The 19757-nt window shown below is 41.4% G+C and overlaps 1 protein-coding gene across 1 annotated transcript in view; it reads right to left on the reverse strand.

Annotated features, from left to right (window-relative positions):
* The window catches only part of EPHA4 (EPH receptor A4), a 104959-nt gene that overhangs the window by 24656 nt on the left and 60546 nt on the right, over positions 1–19757 (reverse strand). Inside the window, exons 6-8 of the mRNA XM_071566907.1 lie at positions 2676–2800; positions 1328–1487; positions 182–293 (exon numbers count right to left, since the gene is read on the reverse strand). Of these exons, the coding sequence (XP_071423008.1) occupies positions 182–293; positions 1328–1487; positions 2676–2800 (397 nt within the window). The remainder of the gene's footprint in view (positions 1–181; positions 294–1327; positions 1488–2675; positions 2801–19757) is intronic.

A 19757-nucleotide genomic window follows, 5' to 3' on the forward strand; every position in this document is an offset into this window, starting at 1 on the left:
TATTGCCATTACATCACATGCTGCTTGGTACTAATGTTGAGAAGATCAAAGCTACATGGGAGAAGGCTTGTAATGCAAATGTACTGTTTATGATGCTAATCAAAGAATTTAGCTTTGTTTGGAGGAGACAAAAAGCTCCCTGATGAAAGAGAAAGAAGGAGAGAAAAGCTTAAGTTCTTACCTCCTGCTGATGACAAAGGCTGCAATGAGAATGACCACAAGAACAACACTGCCAGCCACAGAAACAAGAAGCACTGTGGGATTGGTACCATCGCCAATGATGGGAGAAGGAACTGAAAACAGAAGAGGGAGCATTAGTGTCAGACACCCTCAAAAAATCAACCTCGGTAGCACTCAGTGAGCTTCCTGGCTTGCGAAGGCAGTTTAAAGTAGCACTCAAATCTACTTTCAATTTTCCAACAGAGTGCTAATGAGCTGAAGACATGAAGTTTGAGAATGATTTGGGGAACTTCAGTTCACTGGGAACAAGGACTCTCTGCTTCTCCGCTTCAGTGCTGCTCAGAAGGTATAATGGCTATTTTTTTTTTGCTTTTCTAATTGCTTTCCACACTTCTTTCCTCCTCCTTTTTCTCTCAGTGGGGCTAGATGATCACTCCCCAGGCTGACACAAAGAGAGTAGTTATTTTAAAATGTCTACCTTCTTCCTGCTGCATTGATTATTTTCAGTTGTTAACATCCTGAAGGATGTTGCCACTAAGTGGCATGACTAACTTGATTTAAACAGACCTGTACGTCCAAAATAAAATAGGCTTGGTCACACTACAGTCCTGCAACCGAAAAGCAAACATTTTAGGGCTAAATTTGCACATTTCCTTGAGCAAAGTGAAAAGATCTGCTGACAACCTAATTTGATCTTTCTTGTCTTTATGTAACTGCCTAAGGAAAAGTGCAAATACATGAGCTGATGTAGAACACCTAACTAATCTCTGTCAATAGCTTGCAAATGGGAGTAACAGGGTTCTTTCTCTTCTCCTTGAAATCACATATGCCAGAAATGTGCAAAAATCTACAGTTATAGAAACAAAAACCTCTCAAGCATCAAAGCCTTTCAAGTGTTTATAGGGTGCATGTTTCCTTATGCCACACTAAAGTATTGTCATTGCTAGAATCTAGAATATAGTGTATCCCAACAGATGTCCCAAGTCAGATTCATGGTATCAGAGTCATGTGGCCACAGAAGAACATTTTCTCAGAACAGCCACACTACAGTCCAACCACTCAACAGGAAACTCCCAACACACAGCTCAATTACATACTCGCTCTTTGCTTGAGGAAAAGCAGAGGAATTCAGTGGGCATGTCATTACCTGTGTTAGTTGTGAACTCGAACGGTCCACTGAAGTCTCCGTATCCTGCTGCTGTCCTGGCCCGCACGTGGAACACGTATGAAGTCAGGGGGTTCAGGCCTTTGATGTCAGTGTTCCTGGAGGCCGTCTTCACAATGCGGTAGCTGCGCTCGTTTTGGTCCTGACAAGAGAACACAGTGGTGATCCAGGAAAAATGCCTTGCTGTGCCATGAACCGTGGAAACCCACTTCCTTGCCAAAACTGTCATGATGAAAATAGATGAGTTAACAATGATGGAATTCTCAAAATATGTCCCGAGGGCTCCTGCTGTTGGCCTTGCTCAATACCCCTAGCACTGCGTGCTGCGTGGAGCTCCGAGCAAGCCAAAAACAGGACGATGAGGTGGTAGGTATGATGCTCATGTATCACTGATTATTTAAGAAATCACACAATGAAAACCTGTGGAAAACAGCCAAGTGTTCAAATAGGATCCTCTTGATGAATAAGCACCTTTTCCTCACACATACTGGCACTTTCTTTTTCTTCCTACCAGCCAAAAGCCATGTTAGAAAAATGATGAAAATATTTTAAGAAAGGAAAGACTTAGAAAATGTCTTCCAGAAAGTCCAATCTTAAAAGCGGTTCTATTTCTGGCTGGGAAATCCATCAGAAAATGTAATAATCTAGCTTCCCTGCAAATCAGATGCCTTCTTCTGTATATGTTATGAAAGCAAGTGATTATCTTTGTAAAAAAAAATCTAGAAGCATGTGTGTGCATATGAGAGACAGCGCATGCCAGCAAGAGCAGGTAATTGCTCATTTTTGCAGAGAACCTTCAAAGAAAATAGCTCTTTTCATAATTCCACACTCGAGAAGTTATTTGAAGGAATAACATCTCCCTCTAACTTGAAAAGTATGAAGAATGTAATTTTCTTTCCTTATTCTCTTCTAAAAGCCAGGCAGTCCACACTATCACTCTAAGCAGAAGCTATTGGCAAACAGATCTTATTATTATGACTCTGTTATATACTTCATTATTATACTTCTGTCTATGAAGTAAAGCTAACGTCTCACTTCTGCCCGATGTTATTGATTCTCATTATAAATATGATTGCTACAAAAGCTCAGTTCCTAGGTAGGAAAAAAAATTACAAAATAAACTTATACCATACAGCTGTAGCAGCCTATGAGTTTGATTCTTAAAAGCAACCATTTAAGTGCATGAAATCCTTAATTGGATTTTATTAAACTGAATCCATTTGGTTTCAAATGATGGAATCCTATATGGAAATAAAGTGCAAAGGAATGAAGTAAAAAGCTCTGTCCAAACCTGAAGGAAACTCCTTCCTTGTCCATTTTTGAACAGTACCTTTTCATAGTATTTGACTTCATACTCCAGGATAACTCCATTTGGCCTGTCAGGTTCCAGCCACGCCAAGGCAACACTGTGCCTTGTTATCTCTTTAGCCTGGATCAACGCAATTGGGGACGGAGCTGCCGAAGGGAAAAAATATAAGGAATAATTTAGTTTTAATGAGAAACACTTATTTTTAATTGTAACTTTCACAACACAAGCACTTTCAGGAAATGTCTTTTTCTTGCAGGTGGCAGGGAGGAGAAGTTAAAGAGACTGAAGTATTTTTCTTATTTTCTCCAAGAAAGTTGCATCTAATCCTCTCTAACAGATGGTTTTCGGACTCTGGACAATACTAGACAGGTGAGTTTTGAAGTAACAGTTATCTAAACAATGCAATGTTCAGGACACCCAGGTACAAACCTCCGTAAGAGATTAAGGTACTAAAAGCATCTGTCTTATTTTTGTCCTTTGTCAGGCACAGTGCATAGACTTCCACTTTTGTGTTCATCCAGTGATTCTCTTCTTCCATCTCCTAAAATTAACTGATATTATTTCATTAGCTATTTACTTTACAGAAACTATGAAATTCCTGAGGTCCCAATCTTGTTTTCTCTGAAGCTGAGAAAATATTGTCACTGAATTAAGTAAGACCAGAATAAAGCTGAATACATATGAATCTGGGTCCTTCCATTAAAACCAGAAAATTTGTATTTCAAGACTCTTAGACAATTTGTGCCTCCTAACTTGCCTTGCTTACATCACAGTCTGTGAACAGTCTCTGGAGAATGGGGAAGCTCAGCAGCCGTGGGCCAGATTCTGGCTTTGATAGCTCCTTCCCAGCCAAAAGATACCAGAGATTGGGCCATTGTGTACCAAACTGTCATCATCTGACCCTGTTCCATGTGGTGCTGCATTGATGCAATGAATAGAAAAAGCAGGATTGTACTGCTACGGGTAAAGGCTGCAGGATTTTTGGAAAAAACTCTACCTAGCAACAAGCTAAACTCCAAGATGCTTTAAACTGTATCTGTGTCAGTAATAAGGGCTGCAATGAAGAAGATAATGGAAAGCATCTCTTTGTGCACCCTGCACTGTCTATAGAGCCCCTGCTAATGCTCAAGTTCAGGTTTCTGACTGGCTGGAGGACAATGCCTCCTCCTTTGCCTGTGATAGCAGCAGATTCATGGCTGCACTGGGGAACGGGTTTTCTGAAGATTTATGAACCCGGCTGCCCCTTCCTTGCTGTTGTGTTGCTGTGTGGTCACATCTCTAGCCAGCTGTTATCAAGCTCTTTTGATGCTGACAATAGCTGGTATAAATGGTGGAGTCTCCAGGGATAGAAAGGGACATTCATGAAATTTTTAATCTTATCTAACAAAGCTGTCCTGTATAACCAGAGATTAGAGGTCTTCCTAGATTGAATATATTTCTTCTTTTGTCCCCTGATGCTGTAGTAGCTGCTCTTTTTTTCTCCTTTCCCTTTCTTTTTGTTTCTTTTTCTACCTTTAACTTTGGGATGACAATCCATAAAAATGCTAGAGAGAGTGAAAAGTATCCTTGAAACATGTATCCTTGAAAACTACCAAGAAAGACAAATAAATAAAACAGTCACTATAAATGAAAGGAAAATTGAATGTTGAAAGCCTCAAACCTATTTGACCATATCAGACAGTTCTGATGGAAGTGAAAATAACCAGCAGACGCTGCATAGTCACAAAAGGGTGTCTCCTCTTGATGTGAAACCATCAGGGAGCTGCTTCCCGACTTACTATTTGACAGTTTGGCATCTCTGTTAGAAATGCCTCCAGAACCTTTATCTCTTTTTCCTTGTCTGTCTCTCACATGCAAAGGCAAATACTGAATGACAGAGGAGACTATAAACACAGCCAACAGGGAGGATCCAGGTGTGCTCCATCAAATTAGATATGTGGCATGACTGAGAACCTGCTTAATAACCTCGCACTTCCTCAACAGAGAATCAGACCTTTTTTTCTTCCCCTCTGCAGTAAGAATACTGCTCAGCTTATAAATTAGAAATCAGATTTGTTACCCTAAAACACACACGTCCACACCATTACTGATAAACCAAGCGGAGAGAAATCTGCTTAGTTAATCGGTGCCTCATGCAGGGCAGACAGGCAATTCTTTTTACCAAGAATCTGTCACTCACACTGGTGTGACCTCAAGAATTGCAGAGAGAAAGCTCACTTTCTTTCCTTTATCCTCTTTTTAACCTCCTTGGTTTCCTATTTCATTTCTGCAGGCATCTATATTGGAATTTAGTGAGTCCTTCAGTACTGGGCTGGTAAGTGCTGTATGAAAACACATTTCTTCCCTGTTGCAAAATGGCTATTTGCAGCAGAAGAATTTATATTAACTAATCCTTCTTTTGAAAGATGCTTAGCTTTATATAGCTTAATAAGTGCTTTTGCACATCTCTCAAAAATGGACAGCTGATCTTGGGCACTACACCATACTGGAATAAGCAACATGCCTCCTGGCCTCCAGGACACAAAGAGAAATTGTACATCAATTCCTTTGTTACTCCTTACAATTTTAAGAATGGGCCCATTTTTTCCTTTTCATCCTTTATATGCAAATTCAACCTCCTTAACTTTAAGCCTCTTCTTTTAACCTGGATTCCGCAGATGAGCAATTTGTTTCCGAGTTTGTTTTGACTGTAGATCTTGTCTCCCCATATGTTATACAGAAATCCTAGGAATGCCAAAGTACAATTACAGGAGGAAGCAGCAGAATTGCAAGATGCTGTCCAGCAGCTGTCATGACATCTCTGCAGCACAGACCTACAATGGTCTGTGCAATAGGACAGTGACTTGCAACACATTACCCCACTGTATGGATAAAATCTTAAGTTACCAATTCCCTTTTATTTCTGCAAATAGTCCTACAGATCAGGTTTATTTACTTGTTTTTCATGATGTACCATCTGACCTGGGCAGTTGAATGACTGGACTTTTAGAAGAATAACAGGTCTGGCTGTCCTTGCACATGTATTATCAAAGGGCACAAGAATCTGGTCAATAGAGTCAATCTGGCCAAAAGAGGACATCACCACTGCCAGGATACCATGGCACTCCAGGCAGCAGTCACAGCCTTCTTGAGGGAGCTCCTGCAAAATACTTACATTCTTTGTTCTCCCTTTTGCCTTTAAATTGCCTTTTCGGGATGATATGAAGATAAACATGTAGCAAGTTGTAAAATAACGCTTTGATCATGAGCAGAATAAAAGACAGGATCTTCTCTTATATGTGAGTGGACTAACTGTTCATTAGATACACACACTCCTACATAAAACACATTGAGGACAGCTTGACCAAAGAGAATAATGTACACAATTAAGATGTTCACAATAACATCCCATAATACTTATGGAAGGGAGTGGAAGAATACTTTTTCTTTCACTTTTTACACTGTCGTCCACTCTACTCCCTGATATTTGGAAAGGAACACTAAGCAGTAACTTGTTTCTCAATTATCACTGCTTACAACAGCAACCTCTCTGCCACACGTGCACAAACTGCACATACGATGCACCAATTCTACCAGAACAGCCCATTTCACAGAACGACAAGGTATTACAATGTCTAAAAAGGGGTCCCCCCTTGAACAAAAGCACCAAGTGTAACTCTCCCGAGTTCAAAGCTCAGCAGTTTCTCTCCCTTAAGAACCCCACTTCCTACTGATGTGAATGTTGCAATTTTCTTTCATCTACTTCCTCAATAACCTGCCATTAAACACCTACTAGTAGTTTTATTACCTCAGTTCTAAGCTTGCAGCCTACAGAGAAGGAGCACAGATGTACTACAAAAACTTCACCCAATGCCATAAAGCCATATCCCAAGGCTAGTGAGTGCTGAATTGTAACAGTTTTGAGGCCCTTTAAAAGATGGCAGAGGCAGAGTGTCAGTTTTTCATTACTGGTTCAAATTAGGTGGGGGGGGGGAGAAAAAACAGGAAATAAATAGATGCAGTAAAGTCTCTGGCATGTAGGCATCCGTGAGTGAAAACAGCCCTTTATAAAACTACAACACATGAGTACTCAGATATCAAAGATACACAATGCCCAGTGTTTTATTGAAGATGCCTTCTTACCCACAGCAGGGTTTACTTTCCACTCCCCATGATTTGAATTTAAATGGATCATGTTTACTCAAGGGGTCTTTCACTGACTGAAAAATATACCCACAGTTTGTACATTATCTCAGCTAAATTCAAATAACATATTTAAATTTAATTACTTGAAGCTTAGGGGTTTTCATGCTTTTCTTTATTCCCTCAATTGCACACAACACTTATTTGTTCTTATCAATGGCTATGCGCTTTGTCAAGCATCAAAATTAAATGCTTGAAAGCACTAATGATGTTACTGTGATTAAGGGTTTTTACCTTCCAGGGTAGATACTAAAAGCCTGTTCCATTATTAATTACTTAAAAAAAAAGAGAAAAGAAAATATATTTCTGAGAATCTAACACTGAAGAAAAGTCTTAGAAATGAAAACAAGACAATAAAAGATCTTCCATTAAAAGACTTTCTCTAGAATAGGACACAACATATACAAGGGAACCTGGCACATTTCAGATTTACTCTTTGAATATTTACCTTGTAACTCGGGGGGGGGGGGGGGGGGGGATTACATGTGATTTTGAGACTTATATTAGCAAATAATCTCACAGCAGGAAAAGCATATATAACACAGAGAATCAAATATGGTTTTAATAATTTCTAAAGGCAACGTTCTCTAGGCCAGACTCTGACAATTTTATTTATCTAAGTGAGCAACTTAATGTATGAGCTGTCGCACTGACTTCAAATGAAGGAAAGAGAGAAATACCCAGCCCTGTTTACTTACATGTTCCAGAATAAATTAAAAATAAGGCAGCTCTCTTTCACAGAATCACAGCAAGATTATGGATGGAAAGGACTTCTGGAGATCCTCTAGTCTAAGTCCCTGCCAAGGCAGGGTCACCTGGAGCAGATGACACTGGAACATGTCCAGGTGAGTTTTGAATGTCTCTGGAGAAGGAGATTTCACAATCTCCCTGGGCACCCTGTTCCAGTGCTCTGCCACCCTCAGTGTAAAGAAGTTCTTCCTAGTGTTGAGGTGAAACTTCCTTTGTTCTAGTTTATGGCCATTGTACCTTGTCCTGTCGCTGGGCACCACTGTAAAAAGTCTGGTACCACGCTCTGGACACCCCTGGTGAGATATTTCTATGTATTGGTAAGATCCCCAGTCAGTCTTCTCTTGACTAATAGGTCCAGTTCTCCCAGTTTCTTCTCATAAGAGGTGCTCCAGACCTCTCATCATCTTTGTGGCCTCTGCTGGACCCTCTCCAATAGATTTTTGTCTTTCTTATACTGAGGAGCCCAGAACTGGACACAGCAATCCAGATGTGGCTTCATTAGGGTCAAGTAGAGGGGCAGGATCACCTCCTTTGACCTGCTGGCCACACTCTTCCCAATGTACCCCTGGCAGCACGGGCTCACTGCCAGCTCATAGTGAACTCATCATCCACCTTGACTCCCAGGTCCTTCTCTGCAGAGACAGATTTTCTAAAATGTTGGTGTTCAATTCTGCTTCCCGGTGTCCCTTGGACCTTTTACGCACTCGTGTCTCCTGTCTAGGCAGAAAGGCTCCAGTTTCTGAGTGACACCACCCCTGTGCTCTAAGGAGTCCTGGCGAATGGGTTTGCAAACAAAGGAGAAGGCACTTTAGCAAGATCACATTTCCAAACATATGCAAAGCATATGTATAAGCCATGCATGTACATCAGGATAAGCAAATGAAATCCTTCTGCACATGTGAACCAATGTGCACACAGAGATTAGATGTCTGTGCACGTCTGAAGAACTAAGTTAGAGTTTAGCATTCCAGTTCCTCACTGTCAGTATGACAGCTACGCCCTTCTCCGGGGGACCTGCCAGAGTCTGCACTTTAAAAACTAACCACATGCATATTTTGGTGGTTTTTTTCATTACTCCCTCTGTGTAAGTGGAGCAAACATTTGTACTAGTGATGATTGGGCCAGGTTAGGACTTGGACAAGGATCTAGAGGCCTGATTGCTCAACCGAGCCACTGGAAACCTCCCAAGACATTCTCAAGTCCTCTGTCTTCCCACCGTCTGCCTCTCCCTCCCCCAGGAATGATGACTGGTGAGGAACACCTCCCAGCTTGGAAACTGAGACACGCCAAGATTCAGGCCAGCATTTTCAAGCTTTAGCATTTAAAGCAAAGACTTTAAATCTACGCCACTGGAGTAAAGCGCCCAAGGTTATCCACCCACACGTGAAAATCCTGGCCGACGCAAACGAGAAGCAGCCTGACAGCTGAGCTTGGCCTCTTTCTCTCAATCCCTTCAACCAGCCCTAAGGCTGCAGAACTAAACCTTCCCTCCTTCTTACTAGAAATTATACTGCTCAGGAGAAGCACCAGCTTGGCCACAGGATACATCCAAAATGACAGGCACAAGGGATCTTCCCTTTCTTTCCAGGCTCTGGAACCCAGTCACAGAGAAAGACCTCTTAGAAAAACAAGCAATAAGCTCTGCAACCTATGGACCAGCTTACATAAGTTGTGTTTGTAATGATGTGTTCATAAAGAAAGGGGCTAGCAAATGAGATTTTGAAGATTGTTAACACAGTATTATTATGTTTTAAACATTTCCTCTGTTTTAAAGTTTTCATTTCTTGCCTCTCCCAAAAGAACCTGTGCTGCAAATCTTGCCAAACCACAAAAGCTGGCTCTGACTTGCATCAATTCAAAAGCTTGAAGGAAACCCAGGCAAGAGCAACAAATAGTAGTTGTTGAGGATTATTAGAGTGCTGTATTTTCACCACCCCAACCCAGCTCCTTTTCTTGGCGACATGGAGTGCCTGCTGAGGATCCACAAAGAGCCTGTGTATTTTCTGGGCTGCACATCCAGTTCTGTGTCAATTTTAGCACAGACTACTTCAGCATACCAGAACTACTCTAATTGTGATCAAAACTATTATAGGAACTGAGATGTGACCACAGTTCCCCATGGTTTACTTCAGAAACGAAGGGATGATGAAGATTTTGCATGCCCAAGAGATGTCTTGTTCTGTCTGTTACAGAGGGCCAGCTCTTGACAGCAATAGATTATTTTCAGGTACTGGCCCTCCAATTTTGAAGGCCAAAAAATGATGTCAGCTCATGCAATGCAGATCTGGAATAACTCCAAAGATCTAAATCTGCAACCTACAATCCCAAAGATTGCCTTAAACCAAAAGATTATAGAATCTACATAGCATTTAGCAAGAGATCTGTATTACAACTCAAGCATGGGGTCTGTTTAGTCTGAGAACTGCTTGTTTTCTTTCTGCTAGCTTGCTAAGAAATCCTGTTGGCATGTTCTGACAAGGATAACTTAATAGCTGCCAACAGAAACATGGCAGAATACCGTGTATTTCCTGTATGTATGAATGCCAGTTTAAAACAAACAGGAAAACAAGCCTTTCAGTTGGAAGGCAATTTATAAAAATCTGTCTGAACATTACAACCACTTAGAAAATGCAGCACCGAAACGTTTCTAAATGTTTAAACTAGAATGATTAATGCAGAAGAGTGAATATACTTAGTGCTGAGGGTTGCTCCAGAAACTCTAGAGCTGTAAGTAATTTGTTAAGATGGGGAATTAGTCAGCAGCTGTCTGACCCAAGCAGGTTTGGGGCCACTGGTCACAAAGCAGGTCACGTTGCAGTTACTCTTCCCTCTAGTTGAGGCTGGAGTCTGACCCAATATAAACAACAATAAATTCTGTAGCCTAAAGAAGTCAACACTGATGCTCCACTGCATTATACCAGATTGAGAGAAGCAGAAAAAGTGGGCCAGGCCATCCAGACAAAGAGAAACTGACATGAGCTACGGGCAGTCATGCTTAGAGGTAGGATCACAGGACCCTAAATTGGGTAGAACACTCATGGGAAGCACATGCTGTAATCATCCTCTTACCTCCTAGATGCCAGTTCAGCAAGCATAGGCCGCCAGAAACCACTGATGCTGTGCCACAATGTACAGCACCCCAGGGGACAGTGGCTCTGGGCTCTGGGAATTAAAGACCATAACCTCTAGTTATTAAAGTAGATAATAACGTTGGAAACGGGGCATTCCCCTACAGCTCAAAGTAGCCTGTAGCAATATGACCCACTTAGCACCATCCCCTCAGGGGAACTCTACCTCACCTACTGTTCCTCCCAGGAAGCCAGAGGTAGCCACCAGAGCTAATTCCTCCCCAGAAATAACCTGTCCTTTACCCTTTCATTGTTGCACAGGAGGAGGATCTGCTGACCTGCCTCTTCTAAACAAACTCCACAACCCCCCAGCCTCTTCCACCAGGAAATCAAAGCTACCCCTAAAGACACATCAGATGCCTCCAAATGAGACCACTGTCCTATTCTTTAAGCCCTTTCTCAAGTTACACAACCTTCCAGCTACTCCTCTTTCCATTTTTCCATCCTCCTGCCCACAATCAGAGCAGTTAAGACATGTCTTCATCATGAGTTAAAAGACAAGAAGGATAGAGCTGTTCTTAAATTGTATAGAACCAACAAAATAACTTACAGTATCTGTGCTCCGCAAACCACTTCTATGCAGCTTTAAAACCGCTTACAATAGTGTTCCAACAATCCTTAAAACAGTATCAAAAATACTGACCCTACTGTTGTAATATCCCAAAGGGATAACCCTTTTTCTCACAGGGCAAAAGAAAGCTCTCACCTGATGCCCTATGTCTGTATCTATCAAAAGAAAGCCTTATTTCTGCTCCCTCGTCCTTTCTTATGGTTACCACCCAGTCACTTGAGCATGTGGTCAACAGTTAATGGGATAAAGCTCAACGCACTATGAGGCAAATGCATAATCTGGCATCCAAGGCAATACATCTCCTAATGCTGTTCTCCTTGGTTCTTGCACAGCTACTTTTTATTTACTTTAAACATGGATGTCTAGATGATATATATATGTATCTGTGCTAAATAATGTCTTTGTCACTTTCAGCATTAAAAACATTAGATTTTGTAAAAAGAATGGCTTGAAAGCCTTTTTGACATCCAGACAAATAAAAGCCTCTGCCCTATTTACCACTTAGATGGTTTGGAAATACTGAAGTGTCTTCTAAACAAAATAAATAAATAAAAAATATGACTCATTTTGCTAAAGCAGCTTTCGCTATTTTATTAAATAAGATTAGGCCACATTGTCTCATCCTGTCTTCTGAAGTGCTTCAGTAATAGCAGAGACTTACACTTTGCCATTTGAGTTTCTCAGATCAATCATCTAAAGTCAGAAATGGTAAGAATCTTGGGGAAAGAAGTAATGAAATTATAAACTTTTTACTTCAACTGTGATTCACAGCTCCAACAGCAACTGTAGGCTGGGTCTCAAATGTGCCCTCCTGAGCCTGCAGCACCCAAGAGAATCAAAACCCAGCACTCACCTGACAGTAAAAATCACAATTCCCATTCTAACACTTGAGAGCATAAATTGTTTCAAAGTCATCAAAGTTAAGGAACTTCAGCTATATTTACTTTAAGATCTATCACACAGAAGAGGCTGGTGCAGAAGGTTTGCATGTACGTATTCACATTTCAGCTGAACGACCTATAAATTTTAATTATAGTTTAAATTCAGAGCATTCAGCTGGAACTCTAGTGAAGTACCTTCTGTACAAAGGTTAGACGGATTTGACATGATACAATCTCTGCCTCTGGGCTGTTGAGAGAAACCTGGGACTGAATCAAGGTTTGGGTTCTTTGGGCTCGCCTTAGTAGCACTTTGTAAGGGCACTGGTCTGACAAGCACATGGAGATCCTTACTCTTCCAGGATGCTGCAAGACACCCTGCCATACTCCTCAGCACAGTTCCTCTTCTCCAGGGGAAAAAAAAATACTCTGTGCTTTTAGAAAGTCACACAGAGAATCAGACTGCAGCACATCTAACTCACACTTGGACCTCTCCTACCAGGTCCTTTCACTGGAACTGAATTAAATCCCCTTTCCTTCACCCGCAATGAGCAGATTTCTTCAGGAAATTAAAAATCATTAATAGACCCAATGAGAGAGAGAAAACTCTGCACACAGTGTTGCTGAAAAAAGCAACATTACCTGATGTTTGCTGCTCAGTAAAAAAAAAAAAAAAAAGTGATGAGGTACAAACTGGGGAAGAGTCTTAAGCTTTCTGAAACATATAAACCTTAAAATTAAAATCTTAGTTCATGATGTCAGTAACCAATTACATCATAGGTGACACATAATTAAACTTATAAAGGGGTTTCATTATTTTGGTTTTATGCTGCATGCTGAAAACCAGTGCATTATTCATTTTAAAATTGTGCCAATTAAAAAAACCCCAAATGGAATCAGCAATGAAATATTAAAGGTAGCTGCCTCGGTGGAAAACGCTCAGAAGGATAATCGGTAAAATTTCCTGTGCAATGGAACTGCCATTACAAAGTCTGAAAAATGTGAATCCTAAAAATAAAAATTCAAAAAAAGTCAACCTTGTGAGGTTATAAGGATTTGGAGCTGTACAAAGAAACCAGACATGTTTATGTTCTGGAGGAGTACTGACTCTGGGCAAATAAAAGCCTGTGAAAACAATAATCCTAAATTAGCTCAGCAATTGCACAGACTGGTCTGTATTCCCAGTCTGGACCTTCATTTCCAGTCCTGGATTCAAGCAGACAGGATGGCACTGAGAGCCCACACCAGCTCCTGAGGAGATGATCTGTGCAGCAGGTCTCTCCTCCCTACTGAGGTCAGGGCTCCCCAGGCTACTGGAGGGTGGAACTGAGACTGGCACAGGATGGGGACTGCAAAGCAAAACATAATCTTCCTTCAAAACTTGCAATTCAAAAATCATTTATTCTTCAAGCAGCACACAAAGCATTTTTCAGTGTTATGTGTCCCCTCTCTGTAAGCTTCATGGGTTTTTTTCAGTTAAGTTTAGCCATCAAGGTTCAAAAATTTTATTATCTTCTCATTTCATCCAGATGAAGCTGGTACCTTCCATTTAAGGATCACTCAGACCAAAAATAAGCTAAGGAACTCCTGTGATACAGAGTCTTTCTAACCTGCAATGTTTGTGGTTTGTCCGCATAAGAAATACAAACAAATATTCTCTGGTTAAACAAAATGCCACATGTGCAGGCAGCACTACGAAGTCTCCCTCTGAGGACAGTCCATCCTCCTCAGGTCAGTTTTTCCCAGTACTTCCATAATTGCAGTTTTAACCCTCAGCACAGGCAGCAGTGAAAACGAGTTGGCTGAGAAGCCCTTGGAAAGGCACCAGTGGGTCTGCACATCATGTCTGAGGTAGGACAGGGAGCCCACAGATCTCTGCAGCTCCTCCAGGACCCTGTTTGGCCACCCTGTCCCAGAGTGCCCAGGGAGCTTGGAAAACACGGGATTTAACACTCAGCTACTTATATATTCCAATCACTTTCTGTCTTATTTATGTGCATGCACAGTATCCTGATAAACTATATGGGAGGCTGCAGCTACTCCATCTGCATTGCCTTTTATGCTAGAAAGATAAATCGGGGCTGATTCAGAGGACAGATTTAAAGAACACAGTATGTTACCCAGACAAGCGCAATCTTCCCAGGGAGCCACTGTAGCGGGTTGTCTCCAGATCATGCCTTTATTTGTATGCTAAAATAAATGGACACCACACAAAATTCATATATGAGACAGCTCTGCCAGCCCGCTATACCTTCCTATTTTGCTTAGCCAAAACTGCCTTGTTCTATTATTTCTTGATGGGACCACTTAATGGCGCATAGAAACTTAAAATAATAAAAAGCTAATTAAAAATTTCAGTGCTTTCCTTTTAGCCTTTGGTAATCTATGAAACTGACAGACATATCCAAAGCACATTACAGTTTAAGGGTTTTTCTGTCTGTAATAATCCATGGATACTTTCAATGGATTTTAATACAGACAAAACCAGAGATATTTTATGGAGTAGTAGAAGAATTTAATAAAGAAACAGAATCAGTCAATTGTCTTTTTAAGACTAAATGATAGAATTCAATAGCAGGGATAAAAGTCCTAATAAATTCTGCAGGAACAGTTCAGAAGGCTGAGAGAAAAGTTATCATCTCCTTTTAAATTAACAGTAGTACTTTTCCATAGGGGATGGTTTGAAATACCACTGACCAAAGGAATAAAATACAAATGCTTGAGCTTCCTACATCTCTCTCGACTGTATTTAAAAATATAAATGCAGACGTATGATCAGCTTTTGTTATTACCAGTTTAAAATCCACAACTTTCAGAAACCCTGAATCCATTCTCAGAGTGCACTCAGGAGTTCTGGGACTGATTCTTGAATTTAGTAATGAAGGCAGATTACCTTAATCTAAGGAGACGCCATGAAATCCGTCAAGTAGATGCAGAGAGAGGCCACGCATTTGCCCGCTTTGTTTGGAAGGGGAAGCCCACTGGACCCCTGCCATAATAATAAAGCGCTCCCTGCACACCAGTTCACACGTGGGGCTAAATCTGAAGTGACATTTCTCAATGAAAGAAGCACTATTCACTCGTGTGCTCAGCATTTTGATGTCCACCAAAATGTGGCAAACATGATTATAGAGATCCAGCAGGCATGCCACAGCTCTATTTAGTCCTCATGGTTTAATGCAACGCTATGCAACATATAAATAAAATATAATGGGCTGCCTTGGGATGGCATTCTGGGAGTATGATTTCATGCATATGGATGGACTTGACACACATTTTGCAAGGACAGAATATCTGAACCAAAGGAGGCTACTTTGCCCACCCTTTAGGGTCAGTTCAACATCCTGCCCTCCAAACTGTGAGCCAGTGCAGAAACTCTGGGCTTTGGGGACTAGTGATGTTTATTTGCGCTACTCTGCATGGCATTTTAATTAGTAACTGTGCTGATTTAAAAACTCTGAATGGACACACAGGGGCAGTTGTGCAGCCTGGCTTTTGTGTTTCCACTCTCTCAAAAAAATCCTGTTTGAGGACATCAGCGGGGGGTTAATGGAAGCTTTGATAAAGTTCTTCGAAGCCTTTTATTGTTGCTGAACTACAGACCAGACTCTGCTGTCTCTCTGGCTGCTTTCCAATGAATTTAGTCAGCTGGAAAAACAACTAGAGAATTTAGAAGCCCATCTAAACATTTGGTAGCCACAAATAAACTAGGGCAAAATCTCCTTCCATGCAAAAATATTTCTGTTCCAATTGTTTAAGGGAAGCGCTCAGATTAGCTATCAAGCTCTAGGAATGAGAAATGTCAGTGTTCTGCCAGAGAAAGGGAACATGCAGTTAAATAGTCCAGAGCAAATAAAAGCTGCAGGACCACATCTTTGTCTCTGTCAGTTTGGTAACTATTCATCTGTACCAACATCATTGAGATCAGAATTTAAATATGATCAATGCTCTCAGTCCTGAAATTAAATGTCTTTTTTTCCTAGGAGGATGTGTAATCTACCTCCATTTTCCATAGCAAACCACGAGATCTTTAAAAAAATGTGACCAAATTTTTATTTAAATGCTGCAATTACTTCTTGGCTCTATTTGACATGAAACTTGTCTAAGCTGTTCGTTGAACCCTGAAGCTGGTTATTTACTAAGGAGCTTTAGAAAGCACATTTTTTTTCCTTCCGACCAAGACTTGTATCACCCACCTTGAATACAAATTCATGGAAATGGGTGGTGCAGATAGCTTTGCCAGAAAGCAGGCAGTTGTTATTTTAATTATTATTTCTTTGTGGAAAGCTGCAGTTACCTTAAAATAATAATTTAATCCTTCTCAACAATGGTTTTCCCGGTTTTGTTTTTAAGAGGGGAGCACGTATGCTTGTAACTACACATTTATTACAGACCATCAGTTAAAGCCTCTGCAGGAACACAGAGTTGTTAGGAAGAAACTCCCACTTGCATCTGCCAGCTTGGAGAAGCTCCTTACTCAGACACATTAGCTTACACACATAATTAAACATGCAGTAGAAGAAACCTGAAGTGGTTAACACATGACATCTTTGCAGCTCAGAGAAATCTCAATCCCAACGCTGAAATTTGCCCATTCAAAAGTATTCCTTGCTGTTCACTTCCATGGTATTCCCAAATTTCTGGCACTAGATTCATTTATCTTCTTTCTGGATCTCCCATCACATTAATATTTGAAAGATCTCTGGCTTCCCAAAATACATAATTTGGTTTGCTTCAGAAGCCCTCACAGTAACTCCTTTTGATGTAAACCTCCAGACAGCAAAAGTCAAAAGCACAACTGCCTGGGAGAAGCAATGCAGGGGAAGGAAGGCAGGCTGCTGTCCTGCACAGCCTGGCAGGTCACCTCGCTGATTACAGCAGGTGAAACCCTACAACAGCTGACAACACGTCCCAGCCCTCCTAGCTTGAAAATGCGTGTACAAGGGGATCACTGCTCATGTCTAGCAGATAAACGTGAAGTCTTAGAAACCCTACCGGTTTAGATTCGAAACGAGAAAAGTTGCATACAATTAGCTGGGAATTCTGCAAGATGCTGCAACAAATCATTTAGAATGTCACGCTCACGGATCACCCCTTTTTCAAGTCCCTGCTTACTAGTTTTAAATCTCTTTCCTTATTGAATTCATGCTTGACACAGCTCCATTTGAGGAATAAGGGGACTGTTGATCCATCATCCCTAGTACAAACACCTTAACGCAAAATAAGAACACCCCTTTGCAACTCCCCTTTTTCATTACCCTGACATTCTGCAGGAAAAAGAATGCAGCAGCTCATAGCATCACACACACTTCTCATGCTCCGGACAGCTGGCATGTATCCAGATGTTTGCTGAGAGATTATTTTAAATCAGGCTTGTGGGGACTGGGTGGCCAGGGTGCTGCGACTGTTTATACACACCCAGCTACGTGCATGAGCTCCCTCACGGGTTTGTGTGCCTGTAAAAGGACTACTGGAACAGGCTATTTGTATCCTTTGGCCGTAGGGAACAAGTAACTGGAAAGGGTGGGACTGTGCTGGTAGCAAGTACTTGGAAAAAAACCCCAACAAACAAAAAAACCCAGTTCCTGGATGCCTGGGAAGGCTACAGCCAGGTCCAGCTGTGCCCAGCATCTGGAGTGCCACTTGCTACTGCGCTTGGGCACAGACAGGAACTTGCCCACCTACAGAGCCCCCAGGCTGGGGCATCCAGCTTGCTACAAACCCCCACATTGTTCAATGGGTCCAAACATTCCTGACTAACAGCCTGTCCCAGCACCTTAATCCTTTCCCCTACAAAGCCCTAAATCTCACCATCACTACCCTGTCCCCATATCACCCACGGGAGCCAAGAGGGAGCTGGACTGGAAAGCCCATCAGCCATGGAAGGGTAGCCGACCTGCATGAGACAGCCCAACAGCCTCACCAGTACTACGGAAGAGCGATGTCAGAACAGAAAATGACTTATTCTGCCAGCTTACACTATTTTACAGGGTCTGTGAAACTGTGACACAAGTGCATGATGAATTCTGTCTTTACATTCACAGAGCTCCTTCCCCAGCTATTTGGAGGTGAATCTTCATTGCGGTTATACAGCCCTTCAAAATTATGTTTCAACACAACAATAAACAGCTCTTCACCAGGACTGCATTAAAAGAAAGGAGCATTTTTTGCAAGAGCAGAGCATAAAACCAGCAGTCTGAACGACTACAGCCCCTGATGTTTTTAAAAATCAGCTTCTTTCACTACCTCCCTATGGATAAGATTCTTAATATACACATAAATATCACCATACAAAAAAAAAAGAAAAAAACGTTGTGTTCTCTCTCAGTAAACAGAAATGACTTGCTGTAATTCATACTGAAACCAGGACTATACTCAAAGAACATGAGGGAGTTTAGAGAATCAGATGCATTGATCAATCTTCATAGTAACTGTTAATTTTATTTTACAGTAGTAGTTTAAGTGTGTTCATGCAGTCACCTAAAAAAAGCTCTGTGACTGAATACTACTTAACAATGTCCTTTTGATGTTTCACTACAGAGCAATTCTGTATAGAGAAGTTATAAATATCCAGGAAAATAGCACATTAAAATACTGAAATCCTTACGTTTTCTGGCCTTGGCATGCGTTGCTTTTGATCTGCCAGAGCAACTATTATTTTGTCGATATGAGGAGTGTGCACTGACCAAGGGCAATGTACGTCCATGAATTTTTACGGACTGCAAATGTAGCTCAGCACAGCTAAACCACACTGGCAGAACATGAGACCTTATATGCATTTTCTGTGCTGTTCTCTACAACACGTGAGGAATGCTAATCAGCATTTGAAAGGAAACGTAGGCTTTCAAAGAAGACCCACCAAAATGCAAAATGGGAATATATATTCCCATAGCAAAAAGTCCAGTAGAACTTATGAGTCATCTAGAAGCAAATAATTCCCACTTCTTTCTCCCCACCTTCACTTCTAACTTAAAACACAATCAACTCTCAAAGGATCAGGATCTTTCAGGGTTGTTTTTTTTCCCTTTAGTAACAGAATTAAGAACATAAACAACAAACAAATCTAAAGGCTAAATAAAACTGAGTAACAGTTAACATTTCCCATCCCTGCAGTGAATGTCGGTATTTTGGGTTCACCACAACTGCAGCCTTGCCCCAGAAGAATACTCAATTCACACAGATCTCCTTGGCGGTGCTCAAGTCCTGATGGCACCATGACCCATTTTAGTTCCTGCCTGGAAATGGATACTGAACCCCTGCAGGGCTCTGAGTGACGGTGAGGGACCAGGGGAGCAAAGAGAAGGGGGGCAGGACTGCAGCACCACCAGCCACACCGCTCTGCCTCCGAGACAAGGGGCTCTGAGACCAGTGAACAGACAGATAGGCAAGGTGTGGGGGATCGCAGAGACAAAGAGAAGAGTCAGAACAGAAAGAGGAAAAAACAAGACAGAGAGCCTGAGATATTCATAAGAAATACCAGTTCTTGATCCTGAGCACAGGCAGCTTGAAAACACCCAGTCTGATGCAACGGGAGAAAAGTAAGTTTATTTATTTATACTGTTTTCATCCTAATTGGCATATCCTGCATCCGTCT

This window comes from Pithys albifrons, chromosome 11 (genome assembly GCF_047495875.1).
Source record: "Pithys albifrons albifrons isolate INPA30051 chromosome 11, PitAlb_v1, whole genome shotgun sequence".
Taxonomy (NCBI): domain Eukaryota; kingdom Metazoa; phylum Chordata; class Aves; order Passeriformes; family Thamnophilidae; genus Pithys; species Pithys albifrons.